Raw genomic sequence first — 14853 nt, forward strand, 5'->3', positions numbered from 1 at the left:
AAATCCTATGGCATATGAAACAGCTATTTTATATTTCAAGTTAGTTCAGTACTTTACAATTCATCGGTGTGCTTTACTATTCTGACACGACAAACCGTGTAATATACATTTTTTAACTTAGTTTACACTGAAAGGAAACATGTCTGGATAGCAATAGTGGGGCTGCCTTTGCTAAATTGTTTTAAAGGTGCAAGTTTTGGGTTATCCTTATTCTTGCCCATAGAATCAAGACTGTGTGATGTTCTAAAGCAGGGGTCTCCAAACTAGGGCCCTCCAGTTGTTCAGGAACTACAATTCCCATCATGCCTAGTCATGTCTGTGAATGTCAGAGTTTTACATTGCCCCATGGGACATCGTTCCGCAACAGCTGGTGGGCCATAGTTTAGTTCTTAAACTATACATTGATAGGTGCACTTTAATGTATATCAAAACCCAAAAAGAAAGATATTTTATATTGCAGGTTACCAGTCCTTCGATGTGCTGATTGCATTTTTTTTTTTCAGGCTAAGGATATTTTCTGTGCAGAAATATACCAATGTCCTAGTAACTTAGAGTGGCACCGATGCTTTTTTATAGATATTGTACAGTACAGTGACTGTATGTCATTGTTAGCTTTGGAAAGGATCGCCAGGTAAAAAAAATTAGAAAAAAGGTGAAAAAGTAAAATAGGGACTGGTAAGCTGCAATATTTATACTGTATGTGTGCGTGCATACATATATATATATATATATATATATATATATATATATATATATATATACTGTATCTCACAAAAGTGAGTACACCCCTCACATTTTGTGAATATTTTATTATATCTTTTCATGTGAAAACACTGAAGAAATGACACTTGTGAGTGTACAGCTTGTATAACAGTGTAAATTTGCTGTCCTCTCAGAATAACTCAACACACAGCCATTAATGTCTAAACCATTTACCTGGAGCTGATTCAACAGATGCATCTGAAACATAAAACAAGGGTGCACCAGTAGCAAAAAAACACATTTGAATTATTTCCTTAATGGAATTCCACCAGAATAAGGTTTGCATTCTAGAACAATATTAACCTCCTTGGCGGTATTCCCGAGTGTGGCTCGGGGTGGAATTTCAGTGCCATTAGCGGTAACCCCGAGCCACACTCGGGGTACCGCCAGGGAAAAGTCATTAGATCCTGGAAGAGAGGTTACTTACCTTGTCCCCGGGATCCCGCGATGTATTCCGGCAGTGTACGGGGGCCGGATCTTCCGCCTGATGCTGTGTGCCCCGGCTTCCGTTCCCTGTGAGCGTCACGTCACAGGGGGGTGGAATCGGCGACAAATTCAAAAAGTAAAACACACAAACACACTGATATATTGTAATCCTATTGGATTACATTACTAAATACAATTTTTTTTACCTTAGTTTGCCCCCCCAGTGCCCTTGCCTGCAGTTTTACTGTACTTTATATATCCACTTAAGCCCCGGAAGATTTTACCCCCTTCCTGACCAGGGCCTATTTTGCGATTTGGCACTGCGTTACTATAACAGACAATTGCGCAGTCGTGCAATGATGTACCTAAATTAATTCAACGTCCTTTTTTTTCCCACAAACAGAGCTTTCTTGTGGTGGTATTTGATCACCTGTTCCATTTTTTGATCATGCGCTATAAACAAAAAAAGAGCGTAAATTTTGCAAAAATAACAATATTTTTCACATTTTTTTATATGAAATTCCCCAATTTGTTTTATGCTACATATGTTTGGTTGAAAAAAATCACAAAAAGCGTATTTTGATTGGTTTGCGCAAAAGTTATTGCTTTTACTAACGAAGGGAAAGATTTTTGTCATTTTTGTTGTTTTTTTTTTAACGAGTAATGGCGGCGATTTGCGATTTTTTTTTGCGGGACTGCGACATTGCGGCGGACAGATCGGACCCTTGACTGACATTTTTGACACTTTTGGGGTTACCAGTGACATTACTACAGTAATCAGTGCTATGCATATGCACTGTTACTGTAAAAATGACACTGTCAGGGAAGGAGTTAACTTTATTTGAGAAGGAGGGGTTAAGTGTGTCCCTAGGGCCGTGCTTCTAACTGTGATTGGATGTGGCTTGAGCTGTAAGAACAGAGATCAACGGTCCTACATAGCAGAACCGTATGATCTCAATTCTTACACAGGGGAGAATGACAGGCGGCTGTGTTTGCATTAGCCGTCCGCCTTTCTCCCGCTGTAATGGACAATCACGAGTGTCGGCGGACATCGGGTCCGCCGGACACATGCGCGGGGGGGTCCGTGAGCGAGCGGGAGCGCGCCTCCGGCGGCGTGCGCTCGCTCCCTAGAGCCTCACAAGCTAGCGACGTAGACCTACGTCACTTTGACTGTGAGGGGCTGACTGCCGACGTAGATAGACGTTAGGCAGTCGGCAAGTGGATATATATATATATACTTATATATATATATATATATATATATATATATATATATATATACACTTTAACTTATTTATAGATATTTTTAGATTTATAGATATTTATTATATTATAATTTATGATTTTGTGTTTCAAACTTTATCACATCTGGGATGTCTACTAGAGTCTTGTTTGGTCAGGTTTAAGTAAGTAATTACTAAGAATTGTAGGCCTACAATACATAACACCAAATTTCCATGCAAAAAATTGTACCTCTTTTGGCACCAAATTCCTGACATAATCATACCACAAAGGAGGTTAAAGAAACTGAAAAAAGGAAAATAGACTGTATTTTTTGTTTTTTCCCTCTAATTTTAGTATTTTAGGTACACAACTGCTTACTACTGTCTTCCAACTAATGACTGAGGCGTTGAAAGACGTTTACATATTTTCAAATATTTAACAAGACTCAACTATTGAAGAGTAGAAATAAGCCTAATTACAGCAATACTTAAAAATACATACAGAGCTAATACAATATGTACATGATATTTACACATTTCATTAATATATTCAATGCAATGCACCTATGTGGTAAATTGTATGTGTGTCCATGCACAAACATATACCAAATCTTTGAAGCCCAACTGAATTTGTAGAAATAGTTATGTAGTCAGATTGTACTAACAAATTCCATTTCTATGTCTTAGGCTGGGTTTACACTTGTGAAAGTTGGATGCGGTTTTCACCGCATCCAATTTGCATTACAGGAGAGTGTGCCCGGCTCTCAATAGAGCCGGTTCACACATCTCTGTGGCGGCTGCGGAGCTCATTGCACAGGGGTCCTGTGCATCTTTGACTCCATTTCAGGTCCAAATTCAGGCAAAAATTTGGGCCTGATTCATCCCTGAAACGGAGAACAGGGATGCACCGGACCCCTGCCGTGAGCCGCATCCTATTTAAGTGTGAACCCAGCCTTAGGTCCACTTTCCTGGTACAAAAGCTGTGCAAGGAGTCTAACTATGGCTGAGTAAGATAAAAGACACCAGTATTAGACCTGGCACACTGTTTATTATAACAGAACTGGTAAGACAGATCTCATCTCTGATTTTTGCAATACAATGTGGGGAAGCGTGTGCTGAAGGATATGGATATTATTCAGCTATGTCAGCACAAAGCACTGCAGTGGGACAGGAATCGGCATCAGTTACTAAAATAAAGGGTGTTTTAAAGTTAGCCCAAGAAAAAAATCTGAAGGCCAATATACTATGTTGGGGTAAAAGGGGATATAAAGGTGTAAAACTTTATTCAAACTTTACCAAGGAATCATGCTGCACTAGAGATCAGATAAAGAGAAAAGGGGCCTAAGCGCTGCTAAAAGGTATTGAGATCAGGCTGCACTTGGCATATTTGAAACATGTAACACTTTTAAATAGGCCCTCAGCCTGTGAAAGGATTATTGAAATACTGATGACAGCATGTCAAGAATAGCTTCGATTGGACTGTACAATGTATTATTTAGAAGTCTTTACAAAAAAGTGTGGTGTTAATTCTCTCTGAACTAGTGTTCCTAGTGACACCTCACTGGTATTGACATTTTTTCTCTTTTCACCCAATTCTGCAGGATAACCTTTAAGTATTGAGAGGACATCAGACAAGGAGAAAAATTGTACAACACACACAAAAATTGTGACTTTCACCAATTCTAATGCTCTAAGCAATGGCTCACAAATCTTTATGAAAAATACAACCTTGATAAGAACCATCTCCATCCAACTATACCTCTTACTGTGCTCATGCAGCATGTACCGGTCAGAGTTATTAATTTAATTGTACAGAATATTGTTTGACATAGTGAGGGGTACATGAGTGAGCAGGAAGAAATCATGGATGGAAATGTCACAATGGCATATCTACCCAGGAGTAAAATTTTAAAACTGTAATACTATAGTATAACGTTTCCAACATCATTTACGTGAAATCTGAAGTTTACATGTAGTTTTTCTATAATTATCAGGAAATAATATAAAAAAAAAAAACCACAACAAAAAACATATGTTCTTTACATTAAACAAGTTGATAACGTATTGATAGTCCAAAGTATATAAAGTGGAATAACTGTAAATTCACATATAAGGTTTCAAGTAGAAATATACATTTTAGAAATTGTAACTCTGCAGGGTTAAATCTTGGAAATTCAGGTAAGGTCCCAGTTCTTCACTTACTTCCTCTGAACTGGCAGAAGAGGTATCTGAGCCTCCCTCCAGCAGAGTCGCAATGCTGTTTTTATGATTCCTTACTGCTAGCTGTAAGGGTGTGCAACCGCTACTGTCTTCTATATTCTGCTTGGCATTAGCCCGGAGAAGAGTCTTTACAATGGCTGCATTAGCATTTAGTATTGCCACATGTAACGGAGTCCAACCAAATTTATTTTGAGCATCCACATTAGCTCTCTTCTCAATAAGCTTGATAACGTTGCCAAAAGAACTCCGTTGTACTGCAAGGTGCAGCGGCGTCCAGCCAGACATTTCTGCAACATTTGGGTCAGCTCCAAAATCCAAAAGAAGAGAAATGATTGAGTCTTCACTGTAGCGTACTGCCAGGTGGAGTGGTGTCCATTTCATATCTCCTTCAGCATCTAAGGCAGCATTATTGTCTTTAAGCAAATGTATTATTTCAGTATGTCCTTTAAAAATTGCAAGATGCAGTGGTGTCCAGCCCTGGTTATTTTTTATGTTCACCTGAGCACCATGCTTTATGAGGAGTTTACAGATCATGCTATTGCCTTTTACTGCTGCCATATGCAATGGGCTATAAAGGCTTTGATCAGCACAGTTGACATTAGCTCCCTTTTGAATCAAATGCTGTACTACTCGGACATATCCTCTATCTGCAGAAATGTGAAGGGGAGTCCTGAGATTCTTCTGCTTGGCATCTCGGTCAGCTCCTTGGCTAATCAGTAGTTTAACAATTTTGTAGTGACCAAAATAGGAAGCTATATGAAGAGCTGTTTTCCCATCTGCTTCCTGGCAATTTGGGTTTGCCTGACGGGTGAAAAGGACCCGGGCAACATTTTCAAAGCCATTTTGAGAAGCCAGATGAAGTGCTGTCCAATCATCTCGTTCCACTGCATCTACCTGAGCTCCGTGGTCCAACAGTAGACGTGCTATCCGATCATCTCCAGCCTGGGCTGCAAAATGCAGAGGTGACCATTTGTCTTCATCAGTTATGTTCACATCTGCCCCATTTTCTATTAAAATAGTACATATGTCAGGGAGCTTTTTCTGCACCGCCAAGATGAGCGGTGTATATCCACTCAATGTGCGGCTATTAACATTAACATTCAAGCTGAGGAGATGGTTTACTTTCTCAAGGTTTCCTTGAGCTACTGCTAAGTGAAGAAGTGTGCAGTTGTTTTCATCCACGCAGGACACGGTATCACTGTTGTTTTGAAAAATCTCATTCATGAAGATCTCTGTTAGGAGAAAAAAACTGTTTTAGTAAGGCTATTGAACTTTTCTCTGGGTACCTATTTTTCTTGAAACAAAAAAATTGATGAGCTGGGAGATTTAAACATTGCCAACGAAAGTTAAGTGTATTTTCAGTGAACACATATTTTTTTTAAAATTACTTTAAATTTATATTAATTTTTGATATGCCTTCCCAGACATAAGGGAGCATATCACTTTCTCCTCTTGCTCCTGAGTCTGAGCAGCCATCTTTGAACCCCAAGCACTGCCATGCGACGGCAGGGGGGAGGTCCTTTTCTCCAACACTGTGCTTATACAAGGTTTTCTACTTATTGCTCTGGCAGGTGAACAAGTCAGGCAAGGAGTGCCAAAAAGGTAAGCAACAATAGCAAAAGAACTAGGATATCTAAAGAAGCTTTCACTTTGCTATTAATGGGCAAGATTGCAGGTCTACTTGGAGGGTTTTGCATTACCACAATCTGATCATTTCAAAGTCAGTGTTTTCATTAGCCTGTTGTAACTGTGAGGAGGTTTTCTCATTCAAGACAATGAGGAAAATGTGTCCTTCACATTGAATTTGAGGATTTTAAATGATTGCAAATTACCGATATTATTACTGCATATATTTTATACAGGTCTATTTCCTCTCTACTTTCTAAAGAAAAGAAATAAACAGAGTTTGCCTTTAAACTAATTTGGTCTGTATTTATTTTTTTTTTCTGAGATTTTAGTTACCCATCGTTGGGGTACCGTGAACTAAAGTTTCCTAATCTTTAGCATTTAAAACTCTATTATAACGAATGCTACACTAGCAGGAAAAATATAAATGCATGCACCTACGTAAACAACTAGTTATTTATCAGTCTTCTTTATCAGTTTATTGGTAATAAATATCATCTTATTTTACACAGCCTTTAGTCAGATCTTTCCATTCTGATAAATGGAATTTGAAAGCATAAACAGGAATAATAACTACTGGTGAAAGATGACTGTCTATCTAGATGAAATGGAGGCTATGTAGGTAAAATGGAGGTTGTTGGTCAATATGGAGAACGTTGGTCTACAATTGACAGAAACGTGAATATACACTGCTCAAAAAAAATTAAAGGAACACTTTGAAAACTCATCAGATCTCAATAGGGAAAAATATCATGCTGGATATCTATTTTGATATGGACTGGGTAATGTTTTTTGGAAATGAAAGGATGCCACATTGTTTGTTGGAAATTAAAATGATCAACCTACAGAGGACTGAATTCAAAGACACCCAGAAAATCAAAGTGAAAAAATGATGCAGCAGGCTAGTTCATTTTGCTTAAATTCCATTGCAGGAACTCAAAATGGTACTTAGTAGTTTGTATGTCCCCCACCTGCTCATATGCATGCCTGACAACGCCGGGGCATACTCCTAATGAGATGACAGATGATGTCCTGGGGTATTTCCCCCCAGATCTGGACCAGGGCATCACTGAGGTTCTAAACAGACAGAGGTGCAACTTGGCGGTGTCGGATGGACTGAAATATAATGTCCCATAATGTTCTATTGGATTTAGGTCAGACGAATATGGGGACCATTCAAAGGTATCAATTCCTTCATCCTCCAGAAACTGGCTGCATACTCTTGCCAAATGAGGCCTGGGCATTGTCGTGCACCAGGAGGAACCAAGGACCTATGGCACCAGCGTAGGGTCTCACAATGGGTCCAATGACTTCATCATGATAACTAATGGCAGTCAGGGTGCCATTGTCTAGCCTGTAGAGGTCTTTGCGTCCCTCCATGGATTTGCCTCCCCAGACCATCACTGACCCACCACCAAACCGGTCATGCTGAACGTTGTTATAGGCAGCATAACATTCTCTACTGCTTCTCTAGACCCTTTCATGTCTGTCACGTGTGCTCAATGTGAACCTGCTCTCATCTGTAAAAAAGCACAGGGCACCAGTGACTGACCTGCCAGTTCTTGTGATAAATGGCAAATGCCAATCAAGCTCCACGGTGTCAGACAGTGAGCACAGGGCCCACTAGAGGACTTCGGCCCTCAGGTCACCATCATGAAGTCTGTTTCTGATTGTTTGGTCAGAGACATTCACACTGGTGGCCTGCTAGAGGTCATTTTGTAGGGCTCTGGCAGTGCTCATCCTGTTCTTCCTTGCACAAAGAAGCAGATACCAGTCCTGCTGATGGGTTAGGGACCTTCTTCCAACCCTGTTCAGCTCTCCTAGAGTAACTGCCTGTCTTTTGGAATCTCCTCCATGGTGTTGAGATTGTGCTGGGAGACACAGCAAACCTTCTGGCAAAGGCACATATTGATGTGCCATCCTGAGGGGTTGGATTGCCTCTGCAACCTCTATAGGGTCCAGGTATTGCCTCATGCTACCAGTAGTGACACTGACTCTAGCTAAATGTAAAACTAGTAAAAAAACAGTCAGAAAAGATGAGTAGGGAAAAAAAAAATGTTAGTGGCCTCTACCTGTAAAACCATTCCTGTTTTGGAGGTCATCTCATTGTTGCCCATCTAGTGCGCCTATTGTTATTTCATTAACACCAAAGCATCTGAAACTGATTAACAACCCCCTCTTCTACTTAACTGAGCAGATAAATATCCCAGGAGTTTAATTGACTTGATGCTATACTCTGATTAAAAATTGTTAGCTTTATTTTTTGTAGCAGTGTACTTTGTCAGCATCCAGCAGAATTGTTAGTTTTCTTATCATTATGAGCTCTAATACTTCATGGTTGATCTTATAACCAATACAGGGGAGAGCTAAAGTCTGGTCTATCATTGTTAGTGTATATACTGTTAAGTCCAGCATTTTAGCTTTGGGAAGTGCAGGCTAATAAGATAAGAGCATTAGATGTGACATTCTAACTTTTGCTTATTTTGCCTTATTTTAAGCTACACACTCATTATGGTCTAAAAAATATGCTCTTTGCCACTAAATATGTAAAAACTCTCAGCTCTTTTAGTAAATATGCCTATCTCTTCCTTAAAAGTCACTCAAAACCTTATTTTAAAATATAAAAATACATATACAATATTTAAAATTAATGTATATATCTGTATATATTTATTTTCCATTATAGTCACCATCATTACAATATTATCACATGCATTATGGCCCACTTATATGTATTATTTTCTCTGTTGTATTGAACTGCATCAGAATACTATTGTTTTGTAGTATGTTAATATTTTGTGGTAGTTTAGGGTCACTTTATCTTATTTAATATGATATCTGGTATCTTCCCCATCCTTCCCTACTCCATATCTGGAGATTGGGCTCAGGTAAGTATTAGGGGGGCTGGGTGCACTGCATTTTTAACTTAAAGCTTAATCACTTCTGGACCAGAAGATTTTACCCCCTTCCTGACCAGGCCCTATTTTGCGTTACGGCACTGCGTTACTTTAACGGACAATTGCGCAGTCGGCGCCGCTGAACCCAAACGAAACTGACGTACTTTTTTTCCCACAAATAGAGCTTTCTTTTGTCTTTTGGTGGTATTTGATCACCTATGCAATTTTTATTTTTTGCGCTATAAACAAAAAAAGAGCGACAATTTAAAAAAAAAATAAAAACAATATTTTTCACATTCTTTTATATGACATTCCCAAAAAATAAAAAAAATGTAAACATCAATTTTTTTAAACATTTTAGGTTAAAAAATTTCTGCTACACATTTTTGGTAAAAAAAAATCGCAATAAGTGTATTTTGATTGGTTAACGCAAAAGTTATCACGTCTACTAAATACGGGAAAGATTTATGTAATTTTTATTGTTTTTTTTTACTAGTAGTGGCGGCGATCTGCAATTTTTTACGGGACTGCGACATTGCAGCGGACAGATCGGACCCCTAACTGACATTTTTGATACTTTTGGGGGTACCAGTGACATTACTACAGTAATCAGTGCTAAAATATGCACTGTTACTGTAATAATGCCATTGGCAGGGAAGGGGTTAATACTGTTGGTTATCAAGGGGTTAAATGTAAGCCTAGGGGAGTGATTCTAACTGTGTGGGAAGGGGGGGATGGCTTGTGAGATGACCATAGAGACATGTGATCCTATATAGCAGGATTACATGGTCTCTGTGATCATCCCAGGGAGAAGGACGGACGGCTGTGTTTACAACAGCCGACCGTCCTTCTCTCTCTCAGCGGGGAACGTTCGCGGGTGTTAAGCAGCAATAGGAGCTGCCTGACCCGTGCATTGGCTTCCCCGATGCCGAGTGGGGGTGGGAGCTCACCCCCTAGCTGCCTGCGCGCGACCGACGTAGGTCTACGTCGGTTCGCGCAGGAGAGCCACCCTGCTGCAGTTAAAAGGCGGCGGGTGGTCGAGAAGCGGTTAAAATGCATTGAGGTAACCAAAAAAAAACAAACCTGTTCCTTTAACTACTTGTACTGTTTACCCCCATTCCTGACCAGGCCATTTTTTGTGACATGGCACTGCGTTATTTTAACTGACAATTGCGCAGTGGTGCGACACTGTACCCAAATCAAATGTATGCCCTTTTTTCCCCACATATGAAGCTTTCTTATGGTGGTATTTGATCACCTCTGCGTTTTAATTTGTTTGCGCTAGAAACAAAGAAGGACAGTTAATTTTGAAAAAAATATATATATTTTTTTTCTTTCTGCTCTAAAACAAATCCAATAAAAAAAAAAAGAAATAGGCTAATATGTATTCTGCTACATATTGTTGGTAAAAAAAAAATCCCATTAAGTGTATATTGATTGGTTTGGGCAAAAGTTTTAGAATCTACAAACTATGGGATATTTTTTATTTATTTATTTATTTTTTACTAGTAATGGTGGCAATCAATGACTTAAAGCGGGACTTCAATATTGTGGCGTGCAAATCGGACACCTAACTGACACTTTTGACACTTTTTTAGGGATCAGTGACATTATTACAGTGATCACTGTACTAGTGAAACTGGCAAGGAAGGAGTTAACATCAGGGGCAATCAAAGGGTTGACTGTGTGCCTAGCTAATGTTTCAGTGTAGTGGAGGAGGTGCTTTTACTAGTAAAAGGCATGGGTCTGTGTTTCTGTTTTAGAGGAACACAGGATCCATGTCTTCTGTACTGATAGAATGACAAACAAAAAACAAACAAAGGGCGCACCGGCCTAGCGCATTATCCTCAATATTGGCTTTAGTAATTAAAAAAGTGTCTACTCAGAAACAATTGTTATAAAACAGCATATCCAATCCAAACATCAGGAGCAATCTGTGCCGGTACCCCCTATCCTTAACGGATGAGGGCTGACAAATTTCGTGGCTTAGCCCCTTCTTCAGAGCCATAAACTAGTGGTCTAGACATTGCCTACTGGCTCTGAAGAAGGGGCTAAGCCACGAAATTTGTCAGCCCTCATCCGTTAAGGATAGGGGGTACCGACACAGATTGTTCCTGATGTTTGGATTGGATATGCTGTTTTACAACAATTGTTTGTGATTAGACACTTTTTTATTAATAAAGCCAATATTGAGGATAATGCACTAGGTTGGTGCGCCCTTTGTTTGTTTTTTGTTTGCAGTACCTTCAGACTACCCCAATCTTATACGGTAGCAAGGTAGTGGAATGAGGTGGACAGGGAGCTCTGGTTCTGAGTGCAGGAGAAAGGTGCTACATCATCGCAATTTTGTTTCTGACAGAATGACAAATTGACACAGGCAATCTGCCTCTGACTCAGCAATCTGCCTCAGCCACAGGATCTGCGATCAGCTCCCACTGTGTAAAATCACTGCGGGAGTGAGCCAAAACCCAGAAGTGCAAAATCACGTATATACATGTTGCCACCCCGTTGAGGTAAATCCGCTGAGGTTAAAATTACTACTACCACATACTTATCTCTGACCATTAAAGTCCCAATTTTAATGATGGACCTCAGATGCAGACTACAACACTCATACAGCAGTGAACTGTAAAGTGTTTATCTGCTCTCTTGTGATGAAATGAATGTTCAAGTCCTGGTCAATGTAATAAAGAAAAATGGTTGTCCTGGGTTTATGTGTTGAAAGAAAATATCCAATCTCCCTGTCCCCATACAAGCCAAGGTAAGTGGAATTTTTATCACTTTTATCTGAGGCCTGTACTACAACTAGGAGTTGTGTTTGTAGTCAAATGTAGCTTGCTTTCAGGTGCATTCAACCTATTTGTGAGATTAGTTTGAGAAACATCAAAGATATTTCAGACTTTCTCAATGGCTGTATTTAGCCTTCAGGGGACCTTCTTCTGAACTGAGTTTTCTACTATAGGATTAGGTAAAGCTTATCTGGAACTTACCATTGCTTATCGAACTGGAAGATGATGGCTGGCAACTTTCCTGTAAAAATTGAGATAGTAAATCAACATATTGTATGTAAGGAACGACCTTGATAAATGGCTTTATATCACTAATAAATATTAGTATTATCATTCCATATACTAACTTCCCTATACTTCTAAAATATTAAACCTGGTTGCAGTGGATTATATTACATTAGAAGTCTTCATATTTGTATTCTTTAATGGCCAATGCTTAAAGGATAAGTTCACCTTTGGGAACATCTTACAAGTTCCACCCGTTTTGTAGGGTGGAACATGTAACATGTTCCCAATGCCACAGCCGCTCTATGACAGCCGTACAGGGAGAAGTTCCTCCTACTAGCTGTGTCACTAGTGATGTCTGCAGCTAAAGGCATCACCCTGGTACCAGCATCCATAGCCGATAGTTGGCTGTCTTGTAATGACAACCGATGCGGCTGAGAAGCCACTCAGCTGTCATTACAAGGAGCCGGAGGGGACATCCTTCCCCTCCCGCCACCTTCCGTGGCTCGCCCGGGTCTCCCATCCCACCGGGAGACCTGGGCAACCTACCTGAATGGCCGCCGAAGAGAAGACCTGATCAAAGCCGCATTCGGCTCTGATTGGGTCTCCTTGTAAAAGTGATGTCATGACATCATATTCAGCGCTAGATTAAAAAAAAATTACAAACTTGGCTGTTTTGAATGCTTTTAAGTAGGGATGATCGAACTTTTGAAAAGTTCGGTTCGACCAGAACACCCGAATTTCCCAAAAGTTTGGTTCGGATTTCAGAACCCCATTGAAATCAATGGGACCCGAACTTCGGTAATCAAAAAACACAATTTTTTAAGCCATAAAACCCAATAAATGCCCCTAAAAAGTGCCTAGGGTTCTGGGTCATGCCCCATTAACTACTACTAATCACACAAAAAAAAGTTCTTAAAAATTGTCATTTTTGATAAAAAAGCCAATTATTGAAAAAAATTAAAAAAAAAAAAAAAGAGAGAGATTGGATTTAGTATCTGGGGGGTCTAAAAGGTGTGCATGTGAAGTTTCAGCTCTGTAGCATGTCCAGAACCATGAAAAAAAAAAGATAATTTTTCAGTAGAACAGGGATGTGGGTCGGGACCCTCCTTTAACTTTAACACCTATATGATCTTTTTTTCTGGTTCTGGACATGCTACAGAGCTGAAACTTCACAGGTACACCTTTTAGACCCCCCAGACACAAAATCACACAAAAAAGTTCTTAAAAATTGTCATTTTTGATAATAAAGCCAATTATTGAAAAATTAAAAAAAAAAAAAGAGATTTTTTGATTTTTACTTTGGATTTATTATCTGGGGTTCTAAAAAGTGTACATGTGAAATTTCAGCTCTGTAGCACGTCCAGAACCATGAAAAAAAAATCGTTTGTATTAGAAAACTTTCAGCACAGGAGGTTGGCTCCGCTGCTGTAACACCTTGCCGGTTTAATAGAAGGCATTTTTTGGGTTCTTTGCAGTCAGGAAAAACATCTGAACTTGTGTATAGTGGTACTGTGCACAAGTTCTGATGTTTTGCCTGACTGCAAAGAACCCAAAAAAATGCCTTCTATTAAACCGGCAAGGTGTTACAGCAGCGAAGCCAACCCCCTGTCTGAAAGTTTTCTTATACAAACAATCTTTTTTTTATGGTTCTGGACATGCTACAGAGCTGAAACTTCACATGTACACTTTTTAGACCCCCCAGATCTGAAATCCAAAGTAAAAATCAAAAAATCTCTTTTTTTTTTCAATAATTGGCTTTTTATCAAAAATAACAATTTTTAAGAACTTTTTTTGTGTGATTTTGTGTCTGGGGGGTCTAAAAGGCGTACCTGTGAAGTTTCAGCTCTGTAGCATGTCCAGAACCAGAAAAAAAAGGATTGTATGTATTAGAAAACTTTCAGCTCAGGGGGTTAGCTTCTCTCCACACCTTGCCGGTTTCAAAGTAGGCATTTTTTTGGGTTCTTTGCAGTCAGGAAAAACATCTGAACTTGTGTATAGTGGTACTGTGCACAAGTTCAGATGTTTTGCCTGCCTCCAAAACCCCCCAAAAAATGCCAGCAAAAACACACCTGGGCATTTTTTTTTTTTGACGCTAGCGTTTTTTTGGCATTTTTTTGGGTTCTTTTGAGGCAGGCAAAACATCTGAACATGTGTATAGGGGGTATATATACACATATATGTCTGAATATATACCCCTAGACATATATAGGTGTGATAGTAGCAGAAATATATTACTGTAAATGATTTCATTAGCGCAAGCATTTATTCCTGCTACTATCACACCTATATATGTCTAGGGGTATATATTCAGACATATATGTCTATATATACCCCCTATACACATGTTCAGATGTCATGTCTGACATCAAACATGTCCTCAAAAAAGCACTGGCAGTGGCAGCCCCTGCAGCATAAAAAATGCTTGGCTGGTGAGAAGCCATATGGGTGTGCCAAAGAAATTCAGAGAAATGATCATTTCTCTATAGCGGTCACCCTGCTATGGAAGGGTTTTGTCACCCTGCCATAGCAGTCACTGCCAGTTAACCCTACACTACACTACGGTCCCCTTACACTTAACACTTTCCCTACAGAAACTAAATTTTCTGAAGCTAACTTAAGTGTAAAGGAGCACTCTAACTACACTAGATATCCCTTTCCTCACACTAAAAATAGCTAAATGAC

At 39.4% G+C, this 14853-nt stretch overlaps 1 protein-coding gene across 1 annotated transcript in view; it reads right to left on the reverse strand.

Moving 5' to 3' along the window:
* Positions 1-4213: 4213 nt before the first annotated feature.
* The window catches only part of ANKK1 (ankyrin repeat and kinase domain containing 1), a 147862-nt gene continuing 137222 nt past the window's right edge, over positions 4214-14853 (reverse strand). The window contains exons 7-8 of the mRNA XM_082274283.1: positions 12145-12184; positions 4214-5863 (exon numbers count right to left, since the gene is read on the reverse strand). Coding sequence (XP_082130409.1) covers positions 4548-5863; positions 12145-12184 — 1356 coding nt within the window. The 3' untranslated portion in view covers positions 4214-4547. The remainder of the gene's footprint in view (positions 5864-12144; positions 12185-14853) is intronic.

Source organism: Pelophylax lessonae, assembly GCF_965119305.1.
Source record: "Pelophylax lessonae genome assembly, chromosome: 12".
Lineage (NCBI taxonomy): Eukaryota > Metazoa > Chordata > Amphibia > Anura > Ranidae > Pelophylax > Pelophylax lessonae.